Here is a 21,626-nt window from a genome sequence, read left to right as displayed (position 1 = left end):
CCCTGCTCCACCAGGCTCCCGGGACCTCCTCCAGCTCGGCCTTGTTGGAGTGACTGGTCCAGAGAGGAGCATTTTAAGAGACTGAGAGTTAGATACACATTCAAATTCTGATGCTACCACTGACTTCCTCGGATGAGGGATTGCTGAATTACTGTGAGCTTCGGTTTCCTCCAGGGTAAAATGAAGATAAGACCTATCTATCTGTCTATTCCCCTCCCTCGATTTGGTTGTGAGGTTTAAATGAGGTAATGTAATGATTTAAAGGTGGCGTGGTGTCCTGTGAATATTGGTTGCCTTTTCTTCTCATCTTCCATTCCAGATGAAGAATATTTACTTAGGAGCTCAACGTGTGCTCAACCTCTGTCTGTAGACTCTGTTAAATTTCCTTTCTTCTTCGTTTGCAAAAGCTTTGGTGTGAAAAAGTTGAGTTATTTATGCTCCAACAGTTTCCATCACTGCCCTGGGGGAGGCCCCTGACGTCCCAGGACAACTTGAAGCACTTTTCCTATGGAAAGAAGGTTACTAGATGCTGGCTACATGCACGAGGACTACAGGCCAGACGGGTTTCCATGAAATCCTAACAGCATTGTCCCTTTTCAGGAGAATGTGTTTGGACAGATCCTGCTAAGCAAGCATCTTGCCAGAAACCATCCATCTATAACCTGGGGCCTGTCTGTCCTTCTTACAGTATCTGCTGTTTTATGCCCAGTAAGCCTTGGTGTCTGGACCTCATTAGAAGCATTTAACAGAGGAATACTGATGCAACAGCAGAGTGAGGCTGGCCCCGGGGTCCTGTGCTATCCCGATTGCTCTATTTTTTATAAAACGTAAGAACTCAAGTTTAATGGGATAAGAGTTGGAAGGGACCTTAAATGTCTTTCCCACCCCCAACTCATATTTAAACCATTCCTGGTTGGCAAGAAGTTACCCTATTAGAGGATGCTTTCAGAAAGTGTGTGACTTTTCACAGTCATCTCCAAGGGCTCTATCTGAGAAGTCCCTTCTTGACGTCTGTGGGCATAAAGGCACCTGATGAAGAAGAGGGGGTACTCAGAGCCTGGCCTGTTGCACCCCCTTCACCACAAGAATCTACTCTCCAGACAACATACCCATCACCACCCTCTCCTGTCACAAGTATAAAGGCCGACCCCTCACCAGAGGAGGGCAACCCTTTGAGGCTTTTTATGTCCCTCATAAAGGGACCAGGGAAGTCCAGCTCAGTGTCTTCCTACTGTCCTGTCCTCTCTGCAGGGTGGGAGGGAGAATGGTGGGCACCCCCTCCTCCATCTTTGAAGCTGTAACAGAATCTGCCTGCCACTTGGTACAGAAGGATGTGCCGTGTACAACTGCCGGGAACCAGGTAACACTACTCAGAATCTAGACGTTAACGTCATCCCCATTTGGAGATCCCTGGCTTTGTAAGTAAGTGACCTGAGGTCACCCGGCTGTGAGGGTCAGAGTTAGGTTCAGATGCAGCTAACATCAGAGCCCAGGCACTTGGCACTCCCCCGCTGTGCAGGCTGTGGAAGAGTGTGTCAGCTGTCCCCCAGCAACTGGTCCCTGTGCCTGGAAGGGACACATGTTCCTGTACCTGCTTGATGGGGCAGGGGAGTGGGGCTGGGCTCAGGACAGGCTCAGCACCAGGCCCTCTGCCTGCTGGCAAGGAGGGGAGACACGGCTTCAGCCCTGCACCCTGAAAGTCCTACTGGCCTGTTTTCCACGGTGACCCATGTGAGTCGGGAGGCACTCAGGGGCATGAAGAATCTTCCAGGTAGTAACGGTAGCCTTTGCGGAGCGATGTAGTTCTCAGTTTGCAGAGGAGAAAACCGAGGTCCAGAGCTCCTTCCCAGAAGAGCAAGTTAACGGCAGAGCCTCGAGTGGGGACCCAGCGCTCCTGGTTTCCCATCCCACGCCCATCTCCCTGCCTGCAGGCTTGCAGTTTGGAGCATCTGCCTTCTGAGTGGAAACCACTTGGACTGCAGTTTGGGCCCGTGCCTTCTTTTTTCTTAGAGGAGTTGAAAAACGGTCGATTTGCCGTCCAGTGGTGTATTACCAAATGTTCCATCAGCCTTCTCGTCCTCAGGCTGAATGTCCTTTGTTTCTTTGCTCTAAAAAGGACTCCTTTTCTGGTGCAATTTTCTGCATTGACTCTCCTCCTCGCTTCCTACTCCCCGCCCTATAACCCTCTCCTTTCTCTCAATCCTCACCCCAAATTAAACCAACTCAGCGTGTTTCCTTTGCACTTTTCCTTTATGATGGTTTCACTTCTTTCAAGGGTTTTTCCCCACCTGAGCCCAAGCTGCTGTCATGACCAGTGTTGGCCAGAAAGCTCGCAAATATTCAGCTTTACTGCAGACTTGGGGGGTTTGGTTTTGGTGCTGGCCTCGCTCCTGTAGTGGTGTTTGGTGACTTAACAAACACCTGAAAGTCTGAGGCAGGGAGGGAGGGATTACGGGTGGGGCAGGAGGGGTCCAGACACCTGCACTTTCATTTACTTGGAACAATCTGTTTTTCCTTCTTAGGTACCCAAATAAGCTGCTTCTCGCCCAGTTCTTTCTCGTGGCGTCAGGCCTCCTTCGTGGACTCTTATTGCTGGGCAGCCGTCCAGCAGAAGGACTCCTTGCAGGGTGACTCTGGAAACCTTCCATTGTGTCTGCATAAGGTAACTGGGGACATTGCAAATCTCACCTGTTTGCTTTATAGATGCGGGAACTGAGGCCCAGAGAGGCTGCACCAGTCCAAAGCCACATGGATGCGTGTGGCCAACCAGGGCTGTAACTCAGATCGTAAAACTGTAGCACATTAAAATCAGAAGGAACCTCAGAGATTACTTGGTGCAGCACCTTCCTTGAGCAGATGGGAAACTGAGGCGCTCCTTGATTTTAGCTCCATAGTCGCCGGCACCTCATGTGTCTCGGTGGCCTTTCTACCCTTGATGCCCAGCGGTGTCAACCATCTGAGGCTCTCAGTACATTTTTTATGCCTCAGTGAGCTTCGTTAGAGAACAGCAGAGTTGGGACTCAGAGCTTCGGCCAGCTCCTATTCCACCACACACAGGGTCTCTTGGAAAAAGTAAGGACCCACGTAGAGGTCAGTAGCTTCCAGCGCATGTGTTACTGCAGCATCGAGAAGCCCAGGGATGATTCCATCTGGGGGTACTAATTGCAGCACAGCTTTTGGAACACATGCCTTTGCTTTCTGATGGGTCCACATGCTGCAAGGAAGGGGAGATGCTACCTGGGAGACACCAATGTCCTGCAGAGAACAGGAGCAGGTCAGCAGCTCCGTGGTCGGGGGAGTGTGGAGGCAGGGCTCACAAAGGCTGGGCAGTGTGGAACTTGGGCCAGAGTTGGCAGGTTTGTGCAGCAGGACGTTCTCTGAGCGATGAAGCAGCTCCGCTGGGTCTTCTCCATACTCGTGAAAGTAGGACTTTGTTTCAGCCTGTCATTACTTTCAGCCACTGGTTCTTTTGTTCATCGTGCAAATGAATCTTTAGCATCCACCAAGGAAAGCATGGTGTGTTAGCTTTTTTTTTTTTTTAATTTATTTTTGGCTGCGTTGGGTCTTCGTTGCTGCGTGCAGGTTTTCTCTAGTTGTGGCGAGCGGGGGCTATTCTTTGCTGCGGCGTGTGGGCTTCTCATTGCAGTGGCTTCTCTTGTTGCAGAGCATGGGCTCTAGGCATGTGGGCTTCAGTAGATGTGGCACATGGGCTCAGTAGTTGTGGCGCATGGGCTTAGTTGCTCCGCGACATTTGGGATCTTCCCAGACCAGGGCTCAAACCCGTGTCCCCTGCATAGGCAGGTGAATTCTTAACCGCTGCGCCACCCAGGAAGTCCCGGTATGTTAGCTTCTAAAAAGCCAAAGACTGATGTTTGTTTGACTCTCTCCTGCCTCGACCTGTTGCTGAACAGTCAGCATACTTCTTTTTTAAAAAGAACAGTTTAAGTCCTTTGCTGTGACTCAGGCTTGTTTCCCTCATGTTTATGTATTGCGTGCCATTTGGCACAATGATGCCCTACACTGACTCCTTTCTTCTTTGGGGTTGGGCTTTTCTCTTTGGCTTTCGGCCTTAGCGTCAGTTGGGTCCTCATCAACTTTGCATGACGTAGTAGCCCAGGCAGCGAGTAATAAGGATCTTCCGTATGAATGGGCACAGTTCTAGAAACTGAACATCTTTGTTTGCAAATCTAAATGCATGCTGTTGTAATTTAAATCTGTCTGTTTTAATGGTCTTCTGAGAATGGAAAGTTGTAATCAGTGGCCGGGCTGGAGATTGATGGATCCACAGAAGAAGAATGTATATTATGGGATTGTCCAATGTAAGAGTTGGCAGGGATGTTTAGAGACTGCAAAACCTTTAGAGTAAGAAGAAATTCAAAGATTGTGATCCAAATGCATTTTACACGTGAGGATAAGGACACCTTGAGAGGTCACGCCCAGGAGTCACAGGACTAGTTGCTGGCTGTAAGATGAGAATCAGTTCTCTGGGCTCCCACTGCCCCTGCAGGATAGGAGGGGAAGTCTTGTAGAGCAGCGTGGGTAGTCAAGCTTAAGTTTTCGATGTTAGTGAAAGACGAAGGAGCTCTCTTTCTGGTGATGGTAGTCTAGCTTGTTTTCGTGGAAGTTTGGCTGAGGATCTGTGCAGAGTTCTTGCCAGATTCACAGGGCTGGAGACAAAGATTGAATAGCCCAAGTTGGAGGGACCCTGGTCAACACCGTAGGCTTGAAAGGCCATCGCTGAGGAGTGAGGGGTGATCCAGAGTTCAGCCAGCCCTCATAGGGTCTAGAGTCTTGGTTCAGAGCATTTCAGTGTCGGTTGAATGAAGAAGATTTGGGATTGTCAGTGTCTCTAGTCCACCTGCCAGCCAGAAGCAGAAACAAGCCAGTCCTCCCTGGAGGAAGTAACTTCTCCAGAGCCTCAGATTCTCGCTCCGGTTTTTCACCTGTGATGTTCAGCACTCAATCAAAAACAACCAGAGCACGAGAGGAAACCCAGAAGTAGAAACAGACCCACAGGAGATCCAGATAAGGTAGGAGGATCTTACCTGGATAAGTGTGACTTTCTTAGCCAGGCCAGATTCTGTAATCACAGCTGCCTTATGTTCACATTGATGCCTTTTCGAGTGGTGTGTGTATGTGAGAATGTATATACATTGTAAGATTCACCGTGTCAGCCATTTTTACGTGTGCGGTTCAGTGGCATTAAGTACATTCACGCTGTTTTGCAGCCATCGTCACCACCCATCTGAACCTTTTCGTCTTCCCAGACTGACACTCCATACTCATTAAACACTAACTCCCTGTCTCCCCTTCCCCAACCCTGGCAACCACCACTCTGCTCTCTGTCTCTTCGAGTCTGCCTACTCTAGGTACCTCATAGAAGTGGAATCAAATAATATCTGTTCGGTTGTGTCTGGCTTATTTCACTTAGCATAATGTTTTCAAGTTTCCCCCCGTGTTGTAGCATGCGTCGGAATCCTCTTCCTTTTAAAGGCTGAATAATATTCCATTGTATGTATACGCCACATTTTGTTTAGCCATTCATCCATCAGTGGCTACTTGAGTTGCTTCCACCCCCTGGCTTTTGTGAATAGTGCTGCTGTGATCATGGGTAGATAGATATCTGTTCGAGTCCCTCCTTTCGGTTCTTTTGAGTACATGCCCAAATGTTGGGCTGTTGGATTCTTTTTCAAGTTTAGAAAGCTTTTCCTGTTGGTTTCTTTTGGCCTCTCCACACTCGATGGACTCATGAATCTTCAGCTGGCTGGGACCATTTCACATGTGAATAGGTACAGGTTTGTGCGGCTTTAGAAATCTAGACTCTCACCTGTTAGTGAAAGTTACCAGTTGGTGAACTTTAGCTCGGCCCCAAGAGGGTCTTCCCAGCAGAACAGCTGTCCAGTGGGGGAGCCCACTGTTGACCCAGGAGGTCCTTAATTCCGGGTGGACGTGGAGATGTGTGTCGTCTTCCCATATCTTTACTCCTCACTCTGTCTGTGCTTCCGTCATGTAAAAACCCGCCTCCTTAGATTAGTTATTCGTTCTCGACACCGAGCTACATCATCCCCACCCCCTCATTCATTCAGGACTTCGGTGAGAGTTCTTTACCCTAGGGTGCCTTCTGCGCCCTCCCAGATACACAGCTGATGCACCATTCTCTGTCTCCAAGGACTTTCACCCCCTTGCCACTTGTCACCGTTCCAGTGGCTGCCTCGCTCTGTGTGCCCCATTACCTGGAGGTACGTTAGGACATCCCACTCCCTACTGCCACCTCCTGCCCGCCAAGGCCCTCCCCCACCCCCTTCAGAGCAGACGGAAGCTCGGACACGAGAACACCCTCAGCTCCCTGCCATCACACGTCCCTGATGTCCCCATGCAGCACCAGCCTTCTCTGTCCTTTTGGTGAATGGATGAGGCCCCTTCTCCCGAACGAAGCTGCTCTCCTGTGTGACCCACTGTGCTCTGGATCCCCCTCCCCATCTTTCTCCTCTGCATCCTCAACCCATCCCTTCTCGCAGGCTCTCTTCCCACTGACATTTTAGCATGTCCATCTCCACCAAACTGGTCTTGCCCAGGGTCACCCACGACCTCGCTGTTGCTAAGTTAATTCTCACTCGCAGGGGCTTATGCTACTTGGCTTCTCTCTGACATCCAGTCTGGTGGACCATGCCCTCCTGCAGATGCTCTCTTGACTCTCCGGTTAGAGTCTCCCTTTGTCCATCGCTGAGAAGTTGGCGTTCTGTCCTAGGCCACCTCCTCTGCACCCTCTCCCTGGACCATTTCATGTCCCTGGTTTCAGTTTCTTTCCATGGGCAGTTCACAGCCAGGTCTTTGTCTCCAACCCAGCCTTCTCTCTCTCTCTCGTTTTTTGTGTTTTTTTTTGCGGTACGCGGGCCTCTCACTGTTGTGGCCTCTCCCGTTGCAGAGCACAGGCTCCGGACGCGCAGGCTCAACGGCCATGGCTCATGGGCCCAGCCGCTCCGCGGCATGTGGGAACCTCCCGGACCGGGGCACGAACCCGTGTCCCCTGAATCGGCAGGCGGACTCTCAACCACTGCGCCACCAGGGAAGCCCCCAGCCTTCTCTCTTGAGCTCCAGATCCACACACCCAGCTGAACCCTGAACTTGAACACTTGAAGGTCTGGCACGCGACTCCGGCCCAGCTTGTTCAGAGCTGAACTTCTGTTTCCTGCCTTTCCCCACTGTGACCTCTAGCTCAATTAATGACACCACCAGCCACCCTGTTACATCAGCCAGAAGTCTGAGGGCCATTCTGACTCTTTCTCCATCCCCACATCCTGTCAGTCACTGAGCCCCATCGGGTCTGTCTTCATAAGGAGCTCTTAAACTCTTCATCCTTCTTTCCAGCCCCTAGGGCAGCAGCCGTCCTCTTGTCCATCTTGCCGCTGTCATTCCTACTCTACTACCCCTTGCCACATAATCACAGGTGTTCTTTTTTGCCTGACTGTCATTTCCCTAAACAAAACCCTCCAGTGTCCCTATGAAATGTCTTTATTTCTTTAAAAAAACAAAACAAAACTATTCTGGCTAACAAGGTTCAGTCTCCCTCTGGCCCTTGTGAACCACTGCAGCCTCACTTCCAAATCCGGTGAACTCCTGATGCATTTTCCCAGTCTCAGCTTAAATATCATTTCCACCTAGAAGCTTCCTCTAAACCTCTAGACTGAGGGTTGTTGCCAGTTCAGACTGCTTCAAGGGCCAGGTGGGTCAATGTGACGCATCCAGGAATAAAACTGTGGGCTTGCTGTGTAGACAGTAGACTACATGCCCTGCCTCAGACTTTCAGATCCTACAAATGGGCCACTGGCCAAGCAGAATATCAACTGCACTCCACCCTGGTCTGTGTTGCTTGGTTGTGTATTCCCAGAGCAGCCCGTACTTTTCCTGGAATCACCCTGGGACATGGTCCTTACTTGCCTTAATTCTCCTTAATTGATTCTTTATTTCCAAGACTCTAAGTTCCATGCAGGCGGAGACCATGATGTGTCTTGTTCATCACTGTACCCCGAGAACAATGCACCGTCCACAGTGGGTGATCAGAACACACATGTGGAAGGGAGGAGAGGAGTGAGGTAGCTTGCAGGTCATGATCAGAACCAGACTTAGGTCTCTAGAGGCATTCTGACTGGTGCTCACAATGAGCGGGTTAGAGGCACAGGGTTTATGTGAACACTTCTCAACGCACTTCTGAGGCCAGAGTTAAAACCAGGAGACCCAAATTCCTCCCCCCGCAAAGAAGTTACTCAGTGTAATATTGAAGTATGTACTGGTGTAGTTTATGGCAGTGGTATAACTCATGCTGTCATCCCTCCCCACCTACTTCTTTCATTTCTCCTGCCCTGTTTCTCCTCCCTTTCTCTTCTGCTCCATTTATTTCTAGTAGCCTCTAGTATCTGAGGAGTCGTCTCTGGTGGAAATATGGGTTCATTCATCCAAGGGGCCAGCAGGTGGCACTCTAGGACTGTTTGACAACTGGCCCTTTTGGGTGTTCTGGTCTCTTTGTTCAAGTTCATAAAGTAAGCAACTGTTAGGCAAGATTTCTTTCTGAAACACAAAAGCCAGTTTTTGACTGAAAAACAAAAACAAAAAACAACAAGAAAATAAAATGAACAGAGTTGTCAAATCTTGCTGTATTTCCGTTAAGTGGATTCACAGAAACTTAGTTGCAGGGCTTCTCTGAGGCTTCCAGACCAGAGTTTTTCAAACCTTAGTATTATCTGTGTGAAAACACAGGGTCCTAGGCCCCATCCAGAACACAAGTTGGAACCTGTGGGGTTAAGGCCAGGAATGTGGTTTTTTATCTACTTTTTAGGAGAGTCTGCTTCTGCTGGGCCAGCTTGGCTTCCAGTGTAGACACCACTCATCTAAACCAGTGTTTCCCAAACTCTGTGTGCACGTAGATCACCTGGAGATCTTATTGAAATATAGACTCAGATTCAGCAGGTCTGATGGGGGCCTGCATTCTGCATTTCTAACAAGCTCCCAGGTGATACTGAGGGTGCTTGTCTGTGGACCACTCTTTGCAAAGCAAAGGTCCAGGGCAGGGGCTGGCAAACTGACATACACGCTCCGGCCAAATCCAGCCCATCACCCATTTCTGCAGATAGTTTTATTGGAATACAGCCATGCCCATTCATTTACACGTTATTACCTGTGTCTGCTTTTATACTATGACTGAGTTGCCTAGTTGTGACAGAGGCCCTATGGCTCACAGGCATTTCCCGTCTGGCCCTTTGCGGGAAAAGGTTTGCCCATCCCTGATCTAGAGCTCTGAAGCCCTCCCAGATGATCCAGTGAAAGAGAACTCCCTGCCTCATACGATAGTCCATATCATGTTCGTACAGATCTTTAGGAAGGTTTTTCCTTGCTTCCTTGTAACTTGGTTCTAATTCTCTTGACAGGAGTCTTTTCTTCTTTCACACACAAATGCTCTGCTTGCCATCTTCTCTTTGACAGGTCTCTCCTCCTGTTAGGTCCCTTCCAGAATGTCACCCAGCACGAAGCCTGCTGCCTTGGGTGTCTTCCCTTGAGTGCAGAATAGAATGACATACCCCCTTAATTCTCTCTCCTCTTCAGTAGTTGTGGCATGTGGGCTCAGTAGTTGTGGCTCGCAGGCTCTAGAGCAGAGGCTCAGTAGTTGTGGTGCATGGGCGTAGTTGCTCGGCGGTATGTGGGATCTTCCCCGACCAGGGCTCGAACCCGTATCGCGTGCATTGGCAGGCGGATGCTTAACCACTGCGCCACCAGGGAAGTCCCCATAATAGTGCTTTATGGGTTCTTTGTTGTTTTGCCTCACTGTACTTTAAGACATAGCTCAGATGTTACCTCTTTTACAAAGCCTTGCCTCACCTCCCCAAGGACATCTCTGTTCCCTCAGTACTACATATTTTGTGATCATCACTTTTACGTTTTGATTATTTAATTATTAGCTGGTATTCCCACCTGACCTGTGTGGTCCTGGGGCAAACTGTGCACTTCCTCTTTGGGGCCATGCTCCCAGCCCACTGCCTAGTACCTGGCAAGTGCCCAGGAGATATTTTTGAATGAATTTACCCATCTGCATTTAATCCCATAAGACGTGATCACATCCTTTTCACGGGAGGAGTCGCTCAGTCCTAATTGGATGTTCCTTTGCCTTAGATGAGCTAGAGGGGATTTGAACAGGGAGGGAGGCTGGGGCGCATCCCCTCCAAGGTCCCTGCCATCTGGAGGGTCTGTTGTTATAACTACAACCCTTTCCAGAAACAAAACAAGATTTTAAGGCAGATTTAAAAAGAGACTTTTCAGTCTCTTTTCAGAGACTGAAAAGTGTACCAAGTTCTTGGTTTCACCTTGCTATGAGAAGCTTCACCAACTTTGGAATAGCTCAGCACTAACTAACATGGGCATCGTACAGAATCATGCAATCATAGCTTTGAAAGATGCCAAGCATCTCAGAACCACTTGGGAGTAGACAGAGCTTCGAAACAAAGCCGTTCCCATCCAGCAGATGTACTCATAAGGCTCGGTAGTTTTTCCATGTTCCTTATTTGGACAAAAGGATTTTAAAGACTATAATTTAATGCTTTTTTTGGATTCGCATTTCATTTGAATTCACTTTAAAGCCATCTTGCTGCAGATTCACTGCAAATCACCTTTTCATTTTTGATGAAAAATAAAAAAGAGGTTTAACTATGGAGAAAAACTAAGAAACGGGGCATTCAACTACATTCCCCTAGAGGCGATCAAGGTACAAGGATATTTTAGAAGAAAGCAAACACCTTTAAACATTCATTTTTCAAACTGCAGTGAACATTCAGTGTTGAACTGTTCATTGGTGCTAATTATTACACGGTGTTGGCATGTTAGAAAAATTGCTACAGACTGTAAACAGTCACTTCCTACTTCACAAGAACAGTTCGAGATAAAATACTATTATTCAAATAGCTTTGAACCAAAAGTGACTTATACACATATTCCACAGCCCCAAGTTAGAAATAGTTTTCCCTCTGTGGTTCCCAAAGGAAATGTCTGGTTCTTTCAGTTATGGAAGCAGCAGAAACTCTACGTCACGCAGTTAAATTTTTATACTAATGAGCACCCTTCAGAGTGACTAGGATTGAAGGAATACTGCGTTTCAGTGTAGCCAACTATGAATTATGTAGCCAAAATGCAGCTAATCACAGCCTGTTGTGTGTGTCATTGTGTAGCAGCTCTTTGCAAATTGGATTAATAGTTGTTTGGTTTTGTTTGTTTGTTTGTTTTTGCGGTATGCGGGCCTCTCACTGTTGTGGCCTCTCCCGTTGCGGAGCACAGGCTCTGGACGCGCAGGCTCAGCGGCCATGGCTCACGGGCCCAGCCGCTCCGCAGCATGTGGGATCCTCCCGGACCGGGGCACGAACCCGTGTCCCCTGCATCGGCAGGCGGACTCTCAACCACTGCGCCACCAGGGAAGCCCGGATTAATAGTTTTGAGGACCCCATCCCATGCCAGAACCCCAAAGGGAAGCAGCTACGTTGGTGAGGGCTTTGCGGAGTTTCTGAGCCATTTGTGCTATTTCTCTTGCCCTTGGGGCAGGGATTCCTAAAGTGGGCTCCATGATAGCATCAGGAAGTCCACGAACTAGGATAAGAAGACACAGGGCAGCTTTATTTTTTATGTACCTCAAGCTAAAACTTAACATTAAAAAATATGTATGTAAGTAGGCAAGAATCTATAGTGGTATTAGTGCCATGTGTGACTGTCACCAACAGAAATCACAGCTATCTTAGAGTATTTTTTACTCTTCATCACTTCAGAGTTACTGTGTTGTTGGACCATCTGTTAGATCCCATTAAATGTGTTGACAATGACGCACATACAAATTTGTCTTTTAATGTTGTGACAGCTATATATCAACATCATCCATTTCCTTTGCGAATTTATGTGTTCTTTTATGCATTTAAAAACGTTATTCTTCATGAAAAACAAGGAAAGACTGAGGAGCTGTCACAGAACCAAGGTGTCTAGGGAGACGTGACAACAAAATGCAATGCATACCCTGGATGGGATCTTGAAACAGAAAGAAGACAATAATGAGAACACTGGAGAAATCCAAATAAAAGCCTGAAATGTAGCTAATGGTAATGTACCAACGATGGTTCCTTCGTCTTGACAAGTGTGCCATGGAGATGTCCAACGTCAACAGAGGGGAAAACTGGATGAGGGTTATTCGAGAACGCACTGGACCATCTTTGCAACTTTTCTGTACATCTGATCTATAGTGAGAGTCACACCCTTACTTGGTCTGCTGCCGGCTCCCAGAGAGGTCGGGGTGGGAGTTTTGTGTCAACTCAAGGCCATCGTAGCCTCTTCCTGTTACAGCTCTGAGCAGCTGTGGAAAGAGACCAATCCAAAGGTAGGGAGGAGTTTTCCAGAGAAGTAAAATAATTTGCAGTGTATTATGGTGAAAGAGGCATGGTTCTGGGATCAGAAAGGTCAAGCTTCATATTCTGTCTCTATCACCAGCTTTGTGCTCTGTGGCCAGAAACTGCTCTGGGCATCTTCTTTGCAGAGCGAGGCCATCGGCAACGGCTTTGCCAGGGTCATTGTGAGGATTGAAGATAACGTGCTCACTCAGTAGCCTTTCCGTTGGTTTTAGCTGCTGTGTTTTAGTGCCTACGACGTGCCAGGCACCATGCAAAGCATTTTTCATAAATTATCTAATTTAATCTTTATAACACCTGTATTACGCGACCATTTGATAGATAGGGAAACTGAGGTCAAAGGCTCAGCAACCTCTCTGCAAAGACCACTCAGCTGAGTTTAATTTCAGATCTGTTCTGGCTGCAGCTTCCTGGTCTTCTCTGAGGCTAAGCCTTTCCTTACCGCCCCGCGGACCTGGTTACTGGATGCACTTAGCTCTCTCTGACTTCTGAATCCCCTCTCATTTGTTTTGAATGTACATCGAGATCGGGTTGCTCCCCTCATGACTGTCACCCATTGTGGTTCTCCAGGCTTGAGATTATCTGGCTGTAAAATGAGGATGTTGGGTGGTCCTCACGGTCTGTCCACTATGGAAGTCTGTTCTGCATTTTACCTGCTTATTTCAGCTGTTTCACGGGGTGATTACAGAATCACTGAAGCCAACATTTTTCTAATTTGTTTTGAGCAACGTTATGCATTTCTGTCATTCTCCCAAATTCCAGAGAGGAAAACGACAGAATTCTAAAAGCCTTAGTGACCTCCTAAAACCATAGCAATTAAAAAAAAAAAAAAAAAAAAAGAAGAACCCAGAGGCCACTGTGACATTTACATGTTCCTTAATTGCGATTTTGTCAAGTGATTATTCTAAAGGACAGGGGAATCATTTTATTTTTTTGTTTCCTTCTGTAATTAGGGAGGAGACACCATGTGTCACCATGTAGCTGCCAACGATTTCAAATTAAAGTCTATCGAAGTGGAGGGGAAAGGTAGTTACCAGTGTCACGTATTACCTGGACAGGTGAATTTAGCCATAAGAAGTAGTTATTGGGTAAGGAGCCTGACTTTCACAAGCGATGTGGGTACGCACTTTTGTGTCAAAATGAGAAAACTGCTAGCAGTGCTTAACATGGTTACTTCAGGGGGTGGTCTGTTGATCCAGTGATTCGCTCTCTTATTTTTCAGTTTTTCCCCTACATCTTGTTACTGGTGGCGATCCTGCTGTACCTTCCCTCCCTGTTCTGGCGTTTCGCAGCTGTTCCTCATCTTTGCTCAGATTTGAAATTTATCATGGAAGAACTTGACAAAGTTTACAACCGCGCAATTAGAGCTGCAAAGAGCGTGCGTGACCTTGACTTGAGAGACGGTGCCTGCCCAGCTCGAGAAGTTAATGAGAACCTGGGGCAAAGGTAACTTAGCCCCCAGCCGCTGGCCCATCAGGATTTGGGAGTATGAGTTAGCAGCCCTGCTCTCGCCCATCTGGGCTTAGGGTTCTCACTACCAGTACATGGGGAGCTGTCATCCACCTGGTGACCCCCTTTGGGAGCCAGGAAGGCCCACTGCCCCAAATCTCACCCTCACTTGTCTGCCCCAGCACCTGTCGTCACATCAAGAGTCCTTCCCTTGGGGCTTCCCTGGTGGCGCAGTGGTTGAGAGTCCGCCTGCCGATGCAGGGGACACGGGTTCGTGCCCCGGTCCGGGAGGATCCCACATGCCGTGGAGCGGCTGGGCCCGTGAGCCAGGGCCACTGAGCCTGTGTGTCCGGAGCCTGTGCTCCGCAAGGGGAGAGGCCACAACAGTGAGAGGCCCGCGTACCGCAAAAAAAAAAAAAAAAAAAAAAAATTAAGGGGGGGGAAGTGTTTTATTATTGCTTTTCCTTTTTTTTTTTTTAAAAAACCTGATTTTATTCCCTGGTACTCTAGTGAAGTTACAGGTAGAGAAGTACGGGAGGGAAGGCATTGGAGATTTTCGGTGTGATACTGTTGAATGTGTTTCTATTTGACAGTCTTGGTTAAGGGTTTAAATTATTTTTATTTGTTTCTTTTCAGTTTGTGGGAGATATCGGAAAGCCACTTCAAGTACCCAATTGTGGAGCAGTACTTAAAGACAAAGAAAAACTCCAAAAGTTTAATTGTCAAGTACATCAGCTGTCGGGTGCTGTCACTCAGCATTATACTGTTAGCAGGCGTCTACCTGGGCTATTACTTTAGCCTCTCCTCCCTCTCGGATGAGTTCATCTGCAACATCAAATCTGGCATCCTGAAAAACGACAGCACTGTCCCCGATCGGTTCCAGTGCAAACTCATTGCCGTCGGCATCTTCCAGTTGCTGAGTTTCATCAACCTCGTGGTTTATGTCGTGCTGGCTCCCCTGGTGGTCTACACGCTGTTTGTTCCATTCCGACAGAAGACGGATGTTCTCAAAGTGTATGAAATCCTGCCCACTTTTGATGTTCTGCATTTCAAGTCGGAAGGGTACAACGACTTGAGCCTCTACATTCTTTTCTTGGAGGAGAATATTAGTGAACTCAAGTCGTACAAGTGTCTTAAGGTTCTGGAGAATATTAAAAGCAGTTGTCAGGGCATTGACCCCATGCTTCTCCTGACAAACCTCGGCACGATCAAGATGGACGTGGTTGATGGCAAAAATCCTGAGCCCGTGGAGATGATGGCAGAGGAGCAGGGGGACCAGACGGCAGATCTCAAAGGTAGGCTTAGCTCTCAGGGTGGAAGCTGCGGAAGCCCACGGAGCACCTCTGCAGCCGCCTTTTATGAATGACCGACAGTCTTTACCCCTGCCCACTGTTGTTAAACCGTTTTCCTGGTGTGGTTTTAGGTGAAACCCCTCAGTGCTGGGAGAGAGAGGGGAAAGCATTGGTGCTGCCCCAGATTTCCAAAGGAAAGCATCTGTGCTTTCTCTGGGCTGTGCTGTCTTCCTTCTCCTCATTCTCTGTCTTTCTTATACTCCATCTCTTGCTCAAGCATTCTTCTCTGATGTCATTCTTGCTAATTTTTGTCTTGTTTTACCGGCTTTTCTCCCTATACTGCCGATCGTCTTCTCTGTCACTCTCCAACGCTTACAAAAGGGACTGAGAGTTTATTGATTTAACTGTCGCCCTGACCCAACTTCTGCTGCTCTGCAACGAGGCTAAGATTAACTGGGTAAGGCAAAGACCAGGAGGTAGATTTATAGCAGAAGTTAATTAGCGCCGATGGGTCCTGCCGAGGGACTTCCGTCATAAATGCTTGTTTTCCATTTTGACAGATTTGAATGGACACAGTGGAACGAAAATAAATAACGGAGAGCAGAATGCTCGACAGAGGCTTCTGGATACTTCTTGCTGACGATTTTTTTCCCGTGAACTTAAGATCAGCGACCTGGGCAACATGGGATTCATTTTGGCTGAAGAACCTCTGGCAGGTACCCAGCTGGTTCGCAGTAGATGGTTCTCAGCAGAGATACTGGGTATGTCTTACTGAGTCCCTGGTGAAAACGATGGTCAACAAAACGTTGTGGAGGATGGTTCGTGAGCTTCCTACGAGACAACGTGGAGACAAGTAAGCCACAGCAAACGTAGATGTGTACGTCATCATCAGACGGAAAGTGGAAAGAGTAATCCTAGTAAGAGTAAGAGGCCTTTTAGTGCCTCAGAGAAAAACACCTTTATGTACAGATGGTGCAACAAGCCTCGGAGCTGCTGGAAAGCAAGGACTTTGGGATCCAATCACTTTGGAAGAGGTTGTCTGCAGGGAAGTCCTCTGTGGTCAAAAGCATTTGAGACAGGATGTTACTTAAACAAATTCACAGAACGCAGAAGGCTTAAAGTGAGGGACGTTTTGCCTATTACGATCAGAACGTATAAATGACATCTGCCACATGGGTGTGCTTGGAGCCAGAACAACTTCGCAGTTTATTTATATTTAAGAACATCTTTTAAAAATTCATTTAAATTTAGAATCGTGTGATGTCAAAATTGAGGCCATTTGGGAAGAACATTCTAGCATTGATGGGGAATTATAGACTAAATGTTACAAATGGGTATATAGTGTATCACCCAAGCATTGTTTCATAAACATTTAAGGCTGACCCAGAATATCAAAACCCTTTTTCCAATTCTGATCATGTAAATAGATCCTAACTATGTTTACATTTTATACAAAATTCTTAAAAATGACATCTGTGGGGTTTCCCTGGTGGCGCAGTGGTTGAGAGTCCGCCTGCCAATGCAGGGGACACGGGTTCGTGCCCTGGTCCGGGAAGATCCCACATGCCGCGGAGCGGCTGGGCCCGTGAGCCATGGCCGCTGAGCTTGCGCGTCCAGAGCCTGTTGCTCCGCAACGGGAGAGGCCACAACAGTGAGAGGCCCACATACCGCCAAAAAAAAAAAAGACATCTGTGGACCTCCCTGTTTTTATTCTTAGAAAGTTAATACATTGCTAGTGAATAATCCTCAGGAGCTTCAAAGTTTATGGATGGCTCTTAGGGACAGTTGTTTACCTGATCTAATTACATAAGCTGCTCTCCACCTTTCAGAATATTCACAAAAGCAGATTTTATTTATGCTTCTGTGATGGTTTCTGAGATGGAAAGCTAATGATAAATATCCAGGATGCAATCAGTGTTTTAAATTATTCTTACTTGCATAATATTTATTACCATTGAATAATAGTGTGACTTGGAAATGTCAGTAACCTAAATCATCAATTTTGCTGCATTTTTATATCACTATATCTGAGATATTATATTGCAGTTCTCTACACTGGTTTCTTTTTATAATTTGAAAATTTTCTGAAGTATATTTTTCTGTGCTATCCTTCTTTTTTTTTTTTTTTTCAAAAAGCTTCAACTTCTTTATAGATAGCCCCTAATTTATAGTTTGAAGTGGTAAAAATAGGTACATTATTTTAGGGGACCAGGGACTCTCTAAGCCCTGTCACATGTAATTCTTTAATTAGAGCCCTTAACCTCTGCATCCCCCCATCCCTACTCTCTGAGTTCCAGTAACATCTGTGATGTCCCGGACATCACGCTAGTGACCGGCTATAAGGATGTGAATAAGGCAGGTCCTCATCTTTGAGGAGTTTAGAGACTAATAAAAGGCAGTGAAGACAGAGGCAGGTATCTAGAGGAAGAGTGACTACACTGAAGGCCCTTCCAGAAAACTCCCAGCAAATGCTCTGTGTTCTCAGGAGACACATATTGTTCTTCTCTTTCCCATCATTTCTGTAGCTGATGGTTTCGAGAGACTAGTTACAGTTCTTCCCAGAGGTTCTTGAGCCACGTATCCCCCAGGCTGAAGCTTAAACAAAACAGTAACACAGACTGATTTTGAACAGAAAGTGCTCCAATCACCTTTGGTACCTTACTTGCAGGGTTGGGGGAACCCAGGCCTTGGGGTACATGATGCTGTCCATGAAGAGTCATGGCACTAAGAGTCTGACGTGGATGTCTGGTCATACATTTTGGCTTGAGAAAAAGTGTTATTAGGAAAGTTAACTCCTCCATCCACTCCTCCATCCACCTCCTCCTCAAAGGGAGGACTCCGTTTGAGGTGGCAGATTTCCAAGGATGAGGAGTCATCATTGCTTTACAAAAGGGGGCAAAACAGACCCTCAGTGACCACCGCCAGTAGTAGCTGACCTTGTTTCTGGCCTGTGTCTTCCTAACAAACCACCACGAGGCCTCTAAACCAGACTTGTAACACCAGCATTACAGCTGGGGCTGGGACTGATTGTTCTGACAGCTGTGTCCAGCTCCACACTTAATTTCACCAAGGGACAGGCAGAGACCCTCTAATATGGAGGCTCTTAAACTTTTGGGAGGTTACAAACCCCCCTCGTAAGTATATTCTTTAAAGCTGTGGACCCTCTCCTCAGATATACACACAACACTACATACACCTTCAAGGGTCATGGTGGTCCACGCACCCCAGGTTAAGAAGCTGTGCTGTAACGCCTGGGGGCCGAGCCGCACGGCAGGGAGGCTCCCGTGACCCTTGTGGAAAGCGTCTGCTTTCGACAGTAAGTCTCAGCTGTACATATACTTAGTGAAACCACATTTGCACACTTTTGAATGAACTGTCGTCCCCTTTGAGTAACTGACATCATTTCCTAGACTCAGACTGAAAAAGTCAATTAAAGAAGCCGGTGGGGTGGGGGAAGTAGCTTGGAGTGATCAGGGAGCTGGCATGGACTGCGATTGTCTCTCTGGCCACCAGAAGTGATCTTATTCCAAACCCAAGTCATCGTCCCTGTGCAGCCAGCCTCACTGGAATATGGGGAGAAAGGGCATACACCTGACCTGTAAGGTGCTTTGTCCTACTTTGTAGTCGTCCTGGGAGAATGCGAGAAACGTCCCATTGTATGGCGGGTCTGGTTGCATGTTTGCGTTTCATGTGTGGAAGCTTCGTCCTGTTCCGAGTACCCTCTCCTTTCCAAAAATGAGCTAAGGTGGGATGGCAGGGCACCGTGGGCATCGGCCCTGTGAGAACCGTTCAGCTCTTAGAAGAGGATTGTTGCACAGCATTTAAAATGCGTCCGTGTTGGTTTCTTTTGCTTATCTCCAGGATAAATTGAAGATCTAGGAGGGTGGGAGTTTTTACCCATTGCTATATCACAAGCTCCTGAAAAACAATAGCTGGCGTGTAGTAGGCATTCTGTAAATATATGAATAAATGAACACACCGTTATAATAAATCCTAGTTTGTGGGCAACTGTAATTTGTTTTTAAAAGGCAAGTGGTCCTCTGCAAGGGAGGGGAGGTTCATTTGGCCTCTTAGTGGAGAGAGGAGTAGTTCTGCAAATGAATAGGTTTCTGCATGTAAGTAGTGACGATTTTTAGCTTTTTATTGTGGAGTAAGTTGTGATCACTTTCCAAGTTCAATACAAGTTCAGTGTTGCCTGGCAGTGACTAGGGCAATTGAAATTATAAAGGTCCTTGTCTCTGTAATTTCCCAAAATAACCTCTTGAAAAGGGATGTTGAAATGTGCAATTGTAACTGAGGTTTCATCTGATGGCACTGGGATGAAATGGCTCCTTCTGGGCAGTCATTGGCATTTTCGCCCTATTTTTCACAAGTAAAGTGAAACCTTCGAAAAAGCTTGGCAAAGATGATACTGTGTGGTTTGTGGAATATAATAGATATGAATCTGTGATTGATTTGTCCTGCCTGCTTTAGATGAAATGTATTGTTTCTGGGTTCTCATTTTAGCTGTAAAAATACTGTCAGTTAAAGCATGTGGTTTGATCAGTCATTGTTCTTCAAGTTCCTGAAATTTATAAAAGTTTCTTATGCCTTGAGTGCCTCCCCCTGCTCCACCAGAAGAGGAAGAAAGAATTCCACAATGTCACAAGCGTTTCCTACAAAAACTGAAGCCATCTGCTCCTCTTTAACAAGTTGGCTCTTTTTAAAGTAACAGAATGACAGTTTAATGGTATTCTTTTTTTTTTTTTTTAAACATCTTTATTGGGGTATAATTGCTTTACAATGGTATGTTAATTTCTGCTTTATAACAAAGTGAATCAGCTATACATTGGTATTCTATAATGTGGTGCTAGGCGTAAATTCTTTCTAATGACTGCATTTCTTCAAAACTTCTAATGAAAAATAAGTACATTCTTTCTGCTGTGTCATTTGGTAAGAATGATTGGTTTCTATGCCACAGAGGTTGAAGGATGGGAACAAATTACGGTCTTAGAAAATGACCTTTTAAAAAAACCAAGAACCTTGAAAGCTCTGCATTTGGGTGGTTATCACTGTTATATTTCATATTTCCACATATGTCACCTGTCCACGTCCTACATTCTGACCATGCTGACTTCTGTGTAAGGAGAGTTGAAAGACTGAAAATCAAGGCTGCTGTGTCTATACATACAAGTGAAACAGTGTTTTTGTTCTGCACTGGCCTGTCTACCTAAATAAAACTTCTTTTCTAATGAAAAATGTGTCTTAATATTTCTCACCTTCTCATCAGGGAAGATGTAGCAGAAGCTCAGTTCTGAAATGTCTTGAGGCTCATTCCTCTCTGCTAGATACACAAAATTCAGTAGGCTTCATGGCACATATTAAAATCCATTTGTCAGTAACTAAAGGAAAAAAGCCCTTGATGAAGGGCCCACAGATTCTGGAATTTCTAAAGCAGAAATCAGATGCTTTCTGATTGGGAATTGTTTGCCTGGGGTTGGAGAGGAAGGAATAGTGGCTGTATACTGCCAAATGTGGGTTGGCCTGCCTCCCTCTCTTAAGAAGGAGACTTCCTTGTACAACGGTCAATTAACACAATTGACGGTTGTGGGTAATAAATCAGCTGCAGGAAATCTTAATACAGTGACTGCCACATAGTGAGTACTCCATAAATACTAGCTGCGACTGTCATCACCTCCTCTAGCTCCCCCACTGTTTCCTAGGGTGCCCGCCCCCCGGGAACCTTGGAGGTTGTATTAGTTGTCTCTTGTTCCATAACTCTTTACTATAATCACGACAGCTTAAAGCAACACATATTTGTTGTCTGGAAGTTTTCTAGGTTAGAAGTCTGGACATGGCTGAGCTGGGTCCCCTCCCCAGCGTCTGACAAGGCTGCAATCAAGGTGTGGGTGGTCAGCGTTCTCACCCGGAGGTGACCCTGGGGAAGGAGCCGCTTCCAAGCTCCCTCCGGTTGTTGGCAGAATTCATTTCCCTTGCGATTGTCTGACTGCTTTCTCTGACCGTTCGCTGGAGGCCACCCACAGGTCCTGGCATGTGAGTTTCTCTAGCATGACTGCGTAAGTCAAGCCCATAGGACTGTCTCTCACAAAAGGAAGGGCCTGGTCCCTCTTAAGGGTTTTGACCTGATGAAGTCTCTCCCTCTTGATGAACTCAAAATGAACTGCTTTGCAGCTGCTTTTCATCTGCAAAATCCCTCCTCCTTTGCCTTGTTCTGTTGCCTAGAGGCGAGTCACAGGTGCTGCCCCGCTCGGGGAGGAGATTACACAGGACGTGAACATCAGGGAATCACAGGGGCCACCTTAGTGTCTTGCCTGCCAGGGAAGTCATCCTAAATCCCAGCCTCTCTGTTTCCGAGCCTGTGGTTTAACCTACCCCACACCCTTCTGAGGCACTCGTTCCCAACACTGTTTTTCAGGCTCTTGTCACCGCTTCCCTGAATTCCTCTAATGGTCCTTCTGTG

At 46.9% G+C, this 21,626-nt stretch overlaps 1 protein-coding gene across 1 annotated transcript in view; it reads left to right on the top strand.

The window, feature by feature from the left end:
- The window catches only part of PANX1 (pannexin 1), a 38,268-nt gene extending 21,692 nt beyond the window's left edge, over positions 1–16,576 (top strand). Inside the window, exons 2-5 of the mRNA XM_024731277.1 lie at positions 2,523–2,662; positions 13,648–13,871; positions 14,511–15,169; positions 15,727–16,576. Of these exons, the coding sequence (XP_024587045.1) occupies positions 2,523–2,662; positions 13,648–13,871; positions 14,511–15,169; positions 15,727–15,806 (1,103 nt within the window). The 3' untranslated portion in view covers positions 15,807–16,576. The remainder of the gene's footprint in view (positions 1–2,522; positions 2,663–13,647; positions 13,872–14,510; positions 15,170–15,726) is intronic.
- Positions 16,577–21,626: the final 5,050 nt, after the last annotated feature.

This window comes from Neophocaena asiaeorientalis, unplaced genomic scaffold (assembly GCF_003031525.2).
Source record: "Neophocaena asiaeorientalis asiaeorientalis breed wild unplaced genomic scaffold, Neophocaena_asiaeorientalis_V1.1 scaffold143, whole genome shotgun sequence".
NCBI lineage: Eukaryota > Metazoa > Chordata > Mammalia > Artiodactyla > Phocoenidae > Neophocaena > Neophocaena asiaeorientalis.
Note: the sequence above shows the minus strand (reverse complement) of the source record. Positions and strands in the feature narration are given on the sequence as shown.